The sequence below is a fragment of the Mytilus edulis genome, chromosome 3, assembly GCF_963676685.1.
Source record: "Mytilus edulis chromosome 3, xbMytEdul2.2, whole genome shotgun sequence".
Lineage (NCBI taxonomy): Eukaryota > Metazoa > Mollusca > Bivalvia > Mytilida > Mytilidae > Mytilus > Mytilus edulis.
In genome coordinates this window covers 39,251,804-39,266,173 of record NC_092346.1, presented here as the reverse complement: position 1 = coordinate 39,266,173, position 14,370 = coordinate 39,251,804, and the positions used below count along the sequence as shown (strand labels likewise).

Below are 14,370 nucleotides of genomic sequence, written 5' to 3'. Positions count from 1 at the left end.
CTTACAGGACAGAGTAACGAAATTTAAATATATATTTCCCCAAAAAAGGTCAACAAAGATGAACAGATTCTTGTGAAATCAGTTCCAAATTATTTGTAAATGTGGTAAGATTAGGGTTCACTTTTTGTTGAAGAATTTAGTTGCCTTCGATTGAAACATCAGAATTTAAATGTTCACTTTATGTTGCCTAATCCCCGTAGCATAGACTCCATTGTACTTCAAAGTTCATGTTTTTGGGACGGATGCAGAGCGTTGAATTTCCCATTCCTATATACTCAACACTCCTATATTTAAGCATCGCCACTTAAATCAAGTTTGTTTTCCGTGTTGAAGATCGTCCTGACTTGGCTTGTTCAATCGTACTGTATATATAAAAGAAATGAAGAGCAGATATGCTAATTCAACAGAACAATTTCAGCACAATTTAAACTATACATCTTTCAGTACAAGACAGACGTTGTTCTTGGAATATTCGAAAAAAAATCGTTTCTTGCCATGATATCCTTGGACTATATTGATCTCAACTGTAAAACAATCCTTCACGGTACATAAAACTTTTTGAGCTATAGGACCTGAACGCTACTATAACATCTGTGTTATAGAAGTCTCCGATAGGACAGAAAGTTATACCAGAATATATGTCACTGGTTTTATATGATTATAAAATATTGGACTCTTATATCATACTACTAGTACACGGCCGGCACTCGGTTAACCCGCGAGAGATTGGCCGGTTAATCTATATTGAGTATGTGGCTATATGGGCAATTGGTCTGTTAATCGGGTTGGTTATACGTCTGTTAATAGTAAAACGCACAATTTAATGTTAAACTCTATTTAATATACAGATTTTTGACATATTATAAGAACCAAATCAAAAAAAAAGAGAAGTGTCTGACAAAATGATATCTATCATAGAACATTTTCCACCTGTAAAACATTTCATAGTCTGCGCAGTTTTCAGCAAAACTAAAAGGCGTCGCGCAAGTATGTTTTATGTATGCTTATACGCATAGCAATTATTTTTAATAAAAGGCGAAACAAACAATTTTAGATATCATTTAAAGGACACAAAATAGTACTTTGGTTCTAAAAAATAAATTGACATTAGTAAATATTTCATAATTGTAATATAACATGAATTATACCACGTTTTAGTGAAAATTATGGGAATAAAGTCTGTTAATGGGTTGGACAATTGATGAAATTGTGTCAGTTAAGAGTTATTTAGCCACGACAATAGTTTTGCTACCATTATATTTTCCCATTGAAAAAGTTAAGAATGAGATGTTCTTGAGTAAAAAAAATTGACACTGAATACGGTGCAACAGTATCCTTCTATAGTAAGAGCATTTTTATTTTGACTTTCTTTGCATTTTATTGAAGGATGTGTCTATGGATTGGCCGCTGTAATATGCATGCATTTATTATTAACGTTTTCAATCAGCCTTTTTTGTGCGTGTCTGTTCAGAGTAGCACGTTCTCAGGCAAATCCGACTGAAAGTGTCTTTCTAATACAGCACAGGGTACATATAATGTGTTGTCTTCTCATATGCACATGATATTTCACTGGACGTTAAATCCTAATTCGTCAGAATCATCCAATTGATTCTTTTCTTCTATTACTTAATCATATGTTGTTTACAAATCATTCTAAAGAAGTAAATGGAAAGGAGCGAATGTAGCTACATATGGTTATCTTAAGTTTTAACTCATTCCATTCCATTTAGTTCCTTTCTATAGAAGTGCAGAGGAGAACTACACATGTAAACTTCTAGCATTTGTCACCAATATGAGTACATCGCAATCCGTTACTGTTTCAACACTCAGTGGTTTCGTGTCTGTATTCTTAAACAATTATTATTTGTTCTCTCTTTTTTTAGCAATGCATCAGTCTCTACTGTTCTTATCTATTATTCTATATTCTGCGTCTCCATCCACATTCTCGTGTATACCACGAGGGTCCGGATCGGGGTGTTGTTTATTTCTGTGCTATTTAAATTTTTATGTCACTTTTCTTTCCATTTTATTTATCTTACTCATTATTCTTTCTCTATTCTTCATATTTTAGCATCCCAATATATTTTACTTACTGATGTTGAGTTACATTACGACGTTTATCTCTGATTTATATACTGGTTACCAATGTAGATGACAAATTGGTGGCATTCATGACAATTAAACAGAATCCACATGATATATATGCGACCATTCTTGGATGAAATTATTATTACTACAATATTACACTTTTTGAAACCATTTTTATCAATTTTCAATTTCCATTGTCTAAATTGTTCATTGTTCATGTGTTGTTTCCGTATATTTTATGTTTCATTGCCCATGTACTGTTTCCGTATATTTGAGCCGCTCGTCTTGAGCCTACCCATTTGATCCGATCACACCCAATATAGCAATAAAATTATACTTTATTGCCATTCATAACTCTTAACAGACCGGGTTTTATACATCCGATCCATTAACAGACCAGATTTTAAATGAAGATTGATTTATGTTACCAAAAATACAGATTTTCGTGTAGATTTTTCACACAATGATATCAATATGGTTAACAAACATAATGCCTGTCTTTTTTCGATGTTCAAATTATTGCATGCAAGTAAATTCAACCAACGTGTCATTTTGTGTACTTATGTGTGTGTAAAATGTGTTTAAATTTATTGATGAGTTACCCGCCTTTTCATTGATCGTACATCGAAGCTAAAAAAATAATAATCACACCACTGTATTCAGTACATTGAACTGTTTTGTTAGACATGAATTTTTATGATAACAATATATTTTAAAAGTTATACAATGAAACATGCTGAACTTTCAATGATTTTCTCGATAACACCTGATTAACAGACTTAAGCCAACCCGATTAACACCAACCGCCGATATAGCCGCATATTCAATATAGATTAATCGACCAATCTCTCGGTTAGCCGAGTTTTGGCCGTGTGATAACACATATCCCGTTTAATTTTCGCGCACCTGCTACTTGTTAATAAACACACGTCATGTGACATCTGAATCGGAAAATGGAATGAACCATTAGTTGAATGATACTAATTAGATCGTTAGACTAAACAATTCGATGTTATGTCACATTTTGGAGAATAAATATTGGACTATCTTATTTGTCGTTACTTCTTAATCTGTTGGAGGCTAATTTTAATTGAACGTAAACAGGAACTACCTATTTTACCCTGACCGAGAAAATAAGCGTGTCATGTGTAGGAAATAAATGGACAGAAGGATTTTGTAAACAAGAGAGATGGCGGGAGCCAAACCAGGTGTCCATGTAGTTCAGCTGAGACCAATTATCGTCCCAGAATGTTTGATTAAGGGCAACAAATTTATAAAATGGGATGAGGTAAGTCTGTTATCCGACAAGTGACTGTTATCAGTGATGAAGATGCTAAGTGCTCGGTATCCACGCCTCCGACTGATAATGTTTAGGTGGGGATTGCCACTGTTTGTTAAATTATTGGAAATATAACATATCTATCATTTAAAGAAGTGAAATGACATCAAATAAATAGAAATAAGATTTAAGGGTCATCAAAGTGGAGAAATTATCATAGGGTCTGTCTGACTACCAACTGGTACTACCAGTTCAGTGATTTTTTTGCCCTGAGGATTTACTAATTACATACACTGACATTGACATTAAATGTTTGTCATCAGAAATGATGATTACAGATTAAAAGGTTAATTGAAACCTTAAAATGTGTCTGTTTGATTTAGTTTTCAGTATTTTTGTCTATACATCAATGTAGAGTTTACAAAGGGTGAACATTGTTTGTACTTTAACTTACATGAATTGATAACTTGGTTATCACTAGCCCCTACAACCCACCCCCTCGCTCATCAGTTGTCTTATTGTAGTCAAATTATACATGTAGGTGTCATTTGGTTGCTGTCTCATGGACTATGTACATTTTTCATTTATTGATATTCTGAAGTGCTTAAATTGACAAACTATTACATTTTTGAGGTATTCTTTGCATCCATCATAGTATTTAAACAAATGTTTAATTCTTCTAGCAAAAATCAGTTAACAAGCATTTATCTGATACATGTATAAGTAATTTCCAAATATGGTCATCAGCTAAAAGGATACATTTCTATTTGCTATTGCTAATTATTTGATTTAAAGACAACATACATGCATGTATATATGTGATAAATAGGATAAAATTGTTTACAATCTATCTTTTACCTTTCTTTATGAAAACATCTGCCTAGTACATGTAGTATTAGTATTTTTCTTCAATTGGTTTTGCTTTTTATTTATATAAAATTAATAAGGTAGTGCTAACTGATGTACATCTCTAGTTTGAGAGCTTTCTTTTTTTCTTCTTTTCTATATATGTTTATTAGAGATGACACTTCTTTTTGAGGACTTGCCGACTTATTCCTTTATTCTTATCAGACTGACTTCATACAAGAATTTCGTTGGAAAAATGAATAGTAAAAATAAACAGTATGGATCCCTCAACTTTACTTTCTGCTATATAGATGTTCACTCTGACTTGTTAAATAATTCAATAGTTGTTGACTACTTTTTTGTATTTTGAACGCATCTATCCCAACTAGCTTGAGATAAAGGATACAACAGATGCGGTAAAGTCTGCCTCATCTCTAGACTTAACTCTAGAAATTGACAATGAGGGTCTCTTGAAAACAAACTGTTTTAAGACAAAAAAGATGATTTTAAGCTTCCAAATTGTGAACTTTCCATTTCTATGTGTCTATGTAGCAACATTCCAGCAGCCCATTAACATGGTGTATATATCGCCCTGTTGATGGGATATTACAAGGCTTGTATTTCCTATGATGATATCCTTGATAGAGGGTTGCCGCTCGTAAGGAAGCTATTAAACCATGAGTTCAAAGCGGTGAAGTTGAAATTATCCCTTTGTTAATTTTCCTGACGCCATCAAGAGTTGTTATACTTCATTCTTACCATGGAGCCATAATATAATAGCCAGCCTCCAACAAAATCTTTTTTTTCAATGAAGGAAAGACAATCACATGTACAAGAAATGCATTTTAAAACCAAGAAAAGTAATCAATAGAAAGTAAAAAATAAAAAAAAAATTGATATATTAAATTTACCAACTTCAAGAAGGATTTCTTGATAGTTATTCGTGAGAAACCTAATATGAATTCTTTAATTGTAATTCATTGATCATAATTGCTTTTTGATATACAGTGTAATGATAAATCGTTGTTGAATAATTACCAATGAGAAAACAATCCACCAGCGACCAAATGACATAATCATGATAATTCAAGCAACTATTTGTTCAAATCCATGTTCAAGAGATCAGGTCACAAGATTATTTTTATGAACCACAAGAAAAAGCAATTTGTGAAAAATATAAATCAAATAATAACCTGGCCCATTATTAAATCATTTGAAGTTAATTATACCCCACGCAACGAAGTTGCGGAGGGTATAATGTTTTTGACCCGTCCGTCCGTCAGTCCTGTTTCTTGTCATCGCAACTCCTCTCAAACCACACAACAGAATTTCACGAAACCTTTTCAGATAATAAGGACATACTATGTAGTTGTGCATATCGATGGGAAATTGCGATTCAATTTTTTTTCTAGGAGTTACGCCCCTTTGAAACTTATTTACTTAATGTACTACTGCAACAGTTTGTCATCGCAACTCCTCTCAAACCACACAACAGAATTTCACGAAATCTTTTTATATTAAAAGGACATATTATGTAGTTGTGCATATCGACGGGAAATTACGATTCAATTTTATTACTAGGAGTTACGCCATTTGAACTTATTTGCTTCAATGTACTACTGCAACTCCTCTGAAACTACACAACAGAATTTCATGAAACCTTTTCAGATAATAAGGACATACTATGTAGTTGTGCATATCGACGGGAAATTACGATTCAATTTTATTTCTAGGAGTTACGCCCCTTTGAACTTATTTGCTTCAATGTACTTCTGCAAGTTTGTCATCTCAACTCCTCTGAAAACACACAACAGAATTTCATGAAATTTTGTAGATAATAAGGACATACTATTTAGATGTGTATATTGACAGGAAATTATTATTCAATATTTTTTCTTATACAATTTTTTTTTCTTATACTTATTTAATTTCTCCAATGACAATGTGGGGACGTGGGGTATGTGAGCGTGCTCACTAAGGTTCTTTAATTGGGACAATATAATTGTTTTTGATTCAAAGATACATATACATGCAATTGCAATATTAATAAGGTTACTGTAGATTCATTTTCCTTGAACAAATTTTATAAAGCATCCTGGTAAACAAGAATTTTGAAATACTATCTTTTTCCCTAGAAATGAACACATTACATTCATAACACAATCTTTAAGAAAATCGGATGGCATCACATTAAGCAATACAGCATCATATAACTGTGCATCTATTATGCCCAGGGGAGATAACTGCTTGGTGTTTTTAATTAAAAAAAAGAACACTACTTGTAGATGATATTAACATTGTCAAATCTTATTGTATAAGGTGCTAATTCATTGGCGACTTCGAATATTCATACATAAAAAAAATCAGTTACAGGTCAAATTAATCATGAAAGAAAAATCCAGATTTTAACAATCTGTGTTGTACATGTACAAAAGCTTGATGTCAATGGAAATTATAAGGCTGATTTTAGTGACAAACACCCTTTTTACATTTGAAAGGAACTGAATTTTAGAACAATCAATGTTCACAACATCCATTATGTCAGAATAAATAATTATTTATAAACAAGAAGATGTGGTGTGATTGGCAATGCCACAACTCTTCACAAGAGACCAAATGACACAGAAATTGACAACAATAGGTCACTGAATGGCCTTCAACAATGAACAAAGTTTATTACAATAAGTTTGTTTTGATCCAATATCCATGGACCCCAGTCTTACAGGAAGATTTGCAACAAATGTAATAGGACCAGCAAATTCAAAAGCATTATACATACATGCATGTCATCATTTTTTTAAAAAGATCAGGAAGATCTCCCAACAACACCAGGAAAATATAATGGCCTGATGAATCAGTTGTAGAAAGAAACAAAAATATTTTAATAAAGGACAAAAGGACTACTACAACAGAAAATCTGAAACACAAAACCCTTTTAATAAATGAAAAGAATCAGTTGATACATATCATCATAGAAGGTTTCCTGACAATAGAATGAGAACATGAAAATATGATATACATTTGTATGTATAATTCATTATTGTTGTAATTGTAAAAGAGTTATGATTTCTCTTATATATATATTTCCAGGAAATTTTGTTTACACCTGTAAAGTTTGAGAAATACAGGTTGCTCAAATTGAAAACCACATGTTATTTAAAGAAAAATGCTATTTGAATCACAACTGACCCTCTCAGCCCCCACAATTACAAATTATCCATCTGGAAAGGGTCATACATTTATAGCTTTTTTCATCATTATTACAATGAATGGTTGTTCATTGTTGAAGGGCAATACATTCATCTATTCCTGAAAACTTCCTCTTCGTTTGGTATCTGGTGGATAGTTGTCTCGTTGGCAATCATATCACATCTACAATGATGATCTTTCTATCAATATATCTAAATGTAATGATCAATAAATCACAATTAAAGAATTCAAATTAGCATTAGCCAGAGCCACTTTCAAGAATTATTGGCTTGGAGTTGGTAAATACAAAATGTATGAATGAAAACAACCAAGCAAACATATAATACATCTATATATATATATATATAAGTCTGAAAATTACTCCAAACAGTGTTAGAGTTAGATTTTCTACTGACAATTTTTTGTTCGTCCCTCAGCGGGATTCGAACTCACACCTTTGATACACTACAGCACCAATCGCTTAGCCTCATGTCCAGCGCTCTAGACCACTCGACCACATCCGCTATATTTAAAATATAACTTCAATAGTCGTAGTGTTACCTTGTCACGGAAGGCTAATCTAGAGATAGACATGAGACACATGTTTTTTTAAGCGTGTGTAGATGTATGTAAATCTAACTCTAACACTGTTTGGAGTAATTTTCAGACTTATATAAATATTTGTATTAACCATGTATCTCTATCACTCTGAGATCCAGTGGGCATATATATTGTATGGTTTGTCACTTGTTTAGACTTGTTTGTATATATATATATATATATATATATATATATATATATTTGCATGACAAATGCACAGTCGCAGGTAACAGTTGGGAGAGGTTGTGCTACCACCAGCATATATGTGTACCCTGCCACATTCTGTATGTGCCTGTCCCAAGTCGAGAGCATGTAATTCAGTGATTGTCTTTTGTTGATGTATGCCATAATTTTTTTTATTGTTTCATACTTAAATTAGGCTGTTAATTTTCTTTGAATTGTTTTACATTTGGTATTTTTTAAAGCTTACTATGTGGTATATATGGGTTATAGACAACTTCAAATTAACCTATAGTTTGGAGAAACATTAGTAAATTAATTTCAATGATAGCATCAGCATCAAGTTACCACAAATACCAAACTCATGTTAACCAATATTTTGGTATTTCATTGTTTTATTAAAAGTTTAAAAAAATTGTCACCTGCTGTATCAAAAAGTTCATGGGTGGTTACTTTGGTAAATCTGAAAAAATATTGAGAGGACTCTCAAAGTGAAGCAAGACATCTCGAAGTATGTGTAGTAAATTTATTTTGTTACTTAAACAGTTGTTAGGTTTACTCATAGATCAAATTTTGATATTGAACTATAACAAACAGAATTATGTATGGTTAACCTTGGCAGTGATGATTTGACATTTGAAAGACAATACTTTTCTATTTTTTCTCAGTTTATATGATTTTTATGCTCACAAATAGAAAAAAAATCAATAGCAATTTTAATTGAGACCAAAGCCAGTATTAATTCAACCATTTGGGGATTATTTTTTTTTCGATGTTTATGATTGTCTATCTAGGAAGATGAATGGTATTTCTTTGTCTTTGAACAGCTAGTAGTTTGACTGTTGCTCTAACTGTACTACCTGTTTTATCAGTGTAAATAAAGCAAAATGCAAATAGCACATGAGCTAATTATTGAAGACACAATTTAAAATATTCAAGTGCAGTTTATGGGTTAGTTTTAAAAATCTGATAAATTCGCCTTTTCAGAAACTAGAGGACTATGGGTAATCTCATTGTTCGTACACCAAAATGAAAATAACGTCACGTCATTGGTTAAATTTCCATTGTTTATGACATTTTTAACCAATCAGGACTTTTTGGTGTACACTTTTGAAAATATTACCCAGGATGCATTAGATTCTGAAACGGCGAATTCACGGACTGCTGTATGATTTGCAGCTTGCGGATAAATTAGTCTTTTCAACATCTTGATTTTCTGAGTTATGTCCCTTTGCTGTATTTCTCATTACAATTGGGCACTACATTTACAGCTACATTCATGTTAAATTCCATGTAGAATATATTGTGTAGTAAAACACAGTTCTAAAACTTGTTCATCCATTTCAATGTTCTCTTTATTATTGCATTGACTCCATTGGTGAATGGAAGTAGAAAATAATAGTTATCTTGTCTTTTTCCGTCAACCCAACTGAGTGAGCTAAGTGTTATTAAGGGCCATTAAATCTGAGGCCTTGTTGTATGCTGTCTTCATTTAAGTCAACCCATTTCAGTGGCGGATCCAGCCAATTTGAAAAGGGCACAGGACAAAGGGAGGGTTCCAACTATATGTCCCCATTCAAATGCATTGATCGGCCAAAAAAAGGGGGGGTTCCAACCCCCGGAACACACACCCCCCCTGGATCCGCCAATGCATTTTGTAGAACCTACTCTTTACATGCATGTTTTTTTATTCATTTACATCCTGACTGCATGAATAAATCAACAAATGGCAGTTTTTAACGACCTTGACTGGCTTATAATACATGAACAATTTGTAGTGTTTCTGCCTTTTGAATAAACTACAGTGATGAATTGGTAACAGTTACAAATTTGATCTAACTGCATTACACCAGGTAATTCTATTTTGATTGCCTCACATTTGGTTATCCAAGGGCCTTTTGACATGTATAAACTAAATATATAGAGTATTATGTATCTCATTGTTGGAGGCCGTATATATACAGCGACCTATGGTTGTTTACATCCTTTTTCCTTTGGTCTTTGGTGTATAGCTATATCATTGGCAATCACACCATTTTTTTGTTATGTGCCATTACAAGCCATTAAATTGAAATAACTGATATAAACATGATCTTCAACTTAATTCATTAGATCATTAATAAAAATCAGTGCAGAAGACTAATTGTGGATTAAATGAAAAAAATTGAATAAAAGCTTAACAGAGAGAAAATTGATTTGTTTGATGATGTAAATATAACATAGATATTGCCTGCGGTCTTTGTTCAGTCTTTTTGCTGACTGCTTTATGCACCTGTTGTTTAATGTTGTTTGTGCTGCATCAAAATTATAGGAGGTTCAGAGAGGTACTATCAAAAGTGTTAACGGAATCCATAAAATATTTTTTGTAGAAGAAAATGAGTTATTTGTTCTAAACTTTATATTATTTGTTTTCTCACAAATCAGAAAATTCCTCCCGACACCAGACATTTGAAATAAACAGTTAATTCTTAAAATGATTATTTACATATTTGAAGATGAATATTTACTAATACAGGTTCTACTTGAGTGATTGTTATAATTAGCTTGCGGCACATGGAAAGCTTATTTACCCGTTGGCTTGCTTTTAAATTTTAAAGTCTACATGTGATCTTAGTAAGATTACAAATTATGCTATTAAGTTTTTCATTGAAAGATAAAACATTGACTCTTTGTAGAAAGTTTGTCAAAAACTTGTTTAAAGAAAACATTTTGATAATTTAAACATGAGTCTCCCCCAGGAAGGTTTTATTTATTAAATCCAGACCATACAATAACACGGTTTTTATCCGTGTTATTCTTTTGTTCTTGTATACAAAAATGTAAGAGTAAAGGAAAGATCAGTTTAAAATAACAGTGTCTGAACTTTGAATGACTTAGTTGAATAGCTGACTTTTTTTTACATGTACTCCTAAACTGGTCTACCTGTCTTTGTATTATCTTTTTGCCTTTACAAATTTAATTCCACTTAATCAATAGCTGTCTGCATTTTTTCGTAATTGTGTAAAAAATAAAGAAAAATGCATGACTTCATGCATGTTATGTAATTTAGTTCAAAACAAATGAAATTACCCAAGTGTAAAAATTTCTACATAACAGTATACACGGTTACCCATGCATATTTTAAGGATCACCAATAATACATTGTCCAGTAGTTATATTATCTTGTAGTTTTGTTTAAATTATTTGAACTCACAGTGAGTGAGCCAGTTTTTAAACCACATTTATCAAAAAGTTTTTTGCACATAGATTTTTGGGCGAGTTATATTTTACATTATCTCTTATATGCAGAAATTTTTCTTTATCCAAATGTAGATTTATGCCCCATCTTATCAACAGGTCATACATAAAAAAAAAAAGATATGAAACAAAAAGAACTTCAACATGTATCAGTACACAAGCTTGTACAGGTGACCTATATTTGTTAATTTCTGTGTCATTTTGGTCTCTTGTGGACAGTTGGGTCATTGGCAATCATACCACATCTTCTTTTTTTATATCAATACACGAAATTGTACAGGTTTTCTTTTGCTTTGCGATTTTAAGTGTAATTTCCAAAGCAAAAGAGCATAAGACTTGTAGAAAAATATGTTTAGCTGTCTAACTAGCATCATTCAAGAAAGATATGAAACAAAACTAATTACAACAAAACATGTATCAGTTCACGAGCTTGTACAGGTTTTTTTTGCTTTTGTAGAAACATATGCTAAGCTGTCTAATTCGCTTCTAATTTAAAAAGATATGAAACAAAAATAATTACAACAAAACATGTATCAGTAACATTACAAAAAAAAATCCTCTACAATGACATTGAAGACCTGTTGGTGAACTTCTGCTGTTGTCTGTTCTATGGTCGGGTTGTTGTCTCTTTGACACATTCCCTATTTCCATTCTAAATTTTATAATAAAAAAAAAGGATATATGGGGTACAAAAAACACAAAACCATACTTGCACATGAACAGCAGAAAAAAAACCCACACACAGACAATAAGCAAATGAACATGTACAGATACGAATATATACAAAATGTATGACTTTTTTTCACCAATATATATGTGCAGATCATATGACAGTTTTCATACAAAATATTTATTGTGATTTTTTTCCCCGAGACTTTTTTTCTTGTGACTTTTTTTCCGTGACTTTTTTCTGTGACTTTTTTTCCTACATTCCTTCAATAGCAAGGGGTTATGTTTTCCTGTATGCATCCATCCTTTCATCCTTTTGTTTTTCTGAGCCTTAGTCCTTCACATATTGGGTAAAAGTTTTGGTTGAAGGTAGAATAAAGTGGTCACATCAACTTGAAACTTGGTACACATGTTCATTATATTTTTGAAATTCATGTATATATGATTATCAAATTAGGGTTTTGACCCAGATTCGCTTAACTTGATAATGTGATAGTCCTCAGTCTACCATAGTATAGATTTTGAAATGTAGTACTGGTAATGACTATATATTCTGAAGCAATAGTTAATTAAGGGCTTAACTTCATGCAGATTTGGCTTTAATTTGAAACCTCAAACACCACTGGAGTCATGAACAGATTTTGTTAAGTTGACTGCAAAAACTAGTAAACATGATTACATCTGCAATAATTTAGAACACAAAAAAAAAGAAGGTATAAAATCAAACAAGCCTTGTGACATATATACAAGAACAATTATTTGGATAATTGGTTTTACTTCATTAGTTAAATGTCAAACAGCCTTGATGATTAGTATTGAAATATATGTCATAAGTTGACATTTATACAGTCATTTCATATATAGTTTTTTGGATAAAACAAGGGGATATTTTTTTTTATTGATTCCTGATCTCTTCCTGTGTTGCACAGAGGGAATCTACCTCATTATCTTTTCCTATGTACATATACATGTATAATGTACCATTATCAATCAGTTTGTATTATTACATTTTCTCTCTCTCTCTCTCTCTCTCTAGTTTAAACATATTTATTTATAGTGGATTGGGGTTTTGCAACTTATATTAATCCCTTTCCACTTTGCAGGTACGAGTGCTGCCTTGTAGCGGCATTAGCCTACTCTTTTTCGAAATCTACAAGGGTGTCTTTAATGTGCAAGAGATATGGCTCTCTCTTAACACGGGTCAGCGATTCATCGTCCCCTTCCGACGGACGATCATTGTTTCCTCAAGACCATACTCGCAGATGGTGTCAAGGGAGAGCCAAAAATTGAGTTCCTGAAATTTTCATCCCAACCGGGAATCGAGCCAGGAACCTTTGTGTTAGTAGGCCGATGCACTAACCACTACACCACGGCTCTCTTGCTGTTTTATTCAACACTTACAATATTCAACAAATCCTACAATGCTCCCGCTTTAGGGGGGGATTTAATGTTACCCTTGTCTGTTTATCCTTTCTGTCTCAAAATTGGATTCTGTTCTCTAACTTAAGTTTGCCTCCACATCATGTTATAAAACTTTACACAATGCTTATTACCACAAAACATAGATCAAGTTTGAGATGTGGTGGCGTCACTTTAATTGTTCTTGAATTATGCCCCTTTATGGAAGTTGAATCGAGCATACTTACACCCTTGGGCATCTGTTGCCCATTGAGTAATAGACACATCTCCATTTATTATGGTATGTTTTAGAATGCTATGAGTGACAAGTATACCAAAGTTTATCAGACTGTCTTAGAGTAAGTTTTTTTAACACCAGAAATGTTAAAAATCCATTGAACTGTTAGTTTGTTGTTATTCAATGTTTATAAAATTTCACAAATCTTCTCGCTCATGTCATGTTGATTTGACTTAAAAATACACAATTGAAATGTATCTGTGTTCATTTCTTCTAAAATGTGCATGGACTCCTGTATTCATCTCTTGATTACCGTTACACAAAATCTGGTCATTCATTCTAAAGTCATTTTGTATACTACAGCCTCTGTAGTTGCTGAAACCTTAACACATAGGATTATAATAGAACCTTAAAAAACCACATAACTTCTGTGAACTGGTAATTCAATTTATTTAAAGATTAGAGTCAAATGCACCTTGTTACAAGCAGGGTTCAAACTTGTAACCTTGGGGTTTATATTCAGAGAGGCTAGTGATCACTGAAGACCTCTAGGCCACTGAGGCTCTCTGATTCTTACTGAAATACAGTGTAACCTGCCTAATCCCACTGTTTTTGACCTGAGTATTCCAACATCCTGCTTTAACTG

General features: G+C 32.5%; 1 protein-coding gene across 5 annotated transcripts in view; it reads left to right on the top strand.

Moving 5' to 3' along the window:
• The first annotated feature begins 3,009 nt into the window (after nucleotides 1-3,009).
• The window catches only part of LOC139516495 (1-phosphatidylinositol 4,5-bisphosphate phosphodiesterase beta-1-like), a 91,236-nt gene continuing 79,875 nt past the window's right edge, over nucleotides 3,010-14,370 (top strand). For 2 of the 5 annotated variants that reach the window (XM_071306645.1, XM_071306641.1), the window contains exon 1: nucleotides 3,010-3,376. In XM_071306645.1, coding sequence (XP_071162746.1) covers nucleotides 3,278-3,376 — 99 coding nt within the window. In that variant the 5' untranslated portion in view covers nucleotides 3,010-3,277. The remainder of the gene's footprint in view (nucleotides 3,377-14,370) is intronic. The other 3 variants (XM_071306644.1, XM_071306642.1, XM_071306643.1) reach the window with 2 other exon arrangements.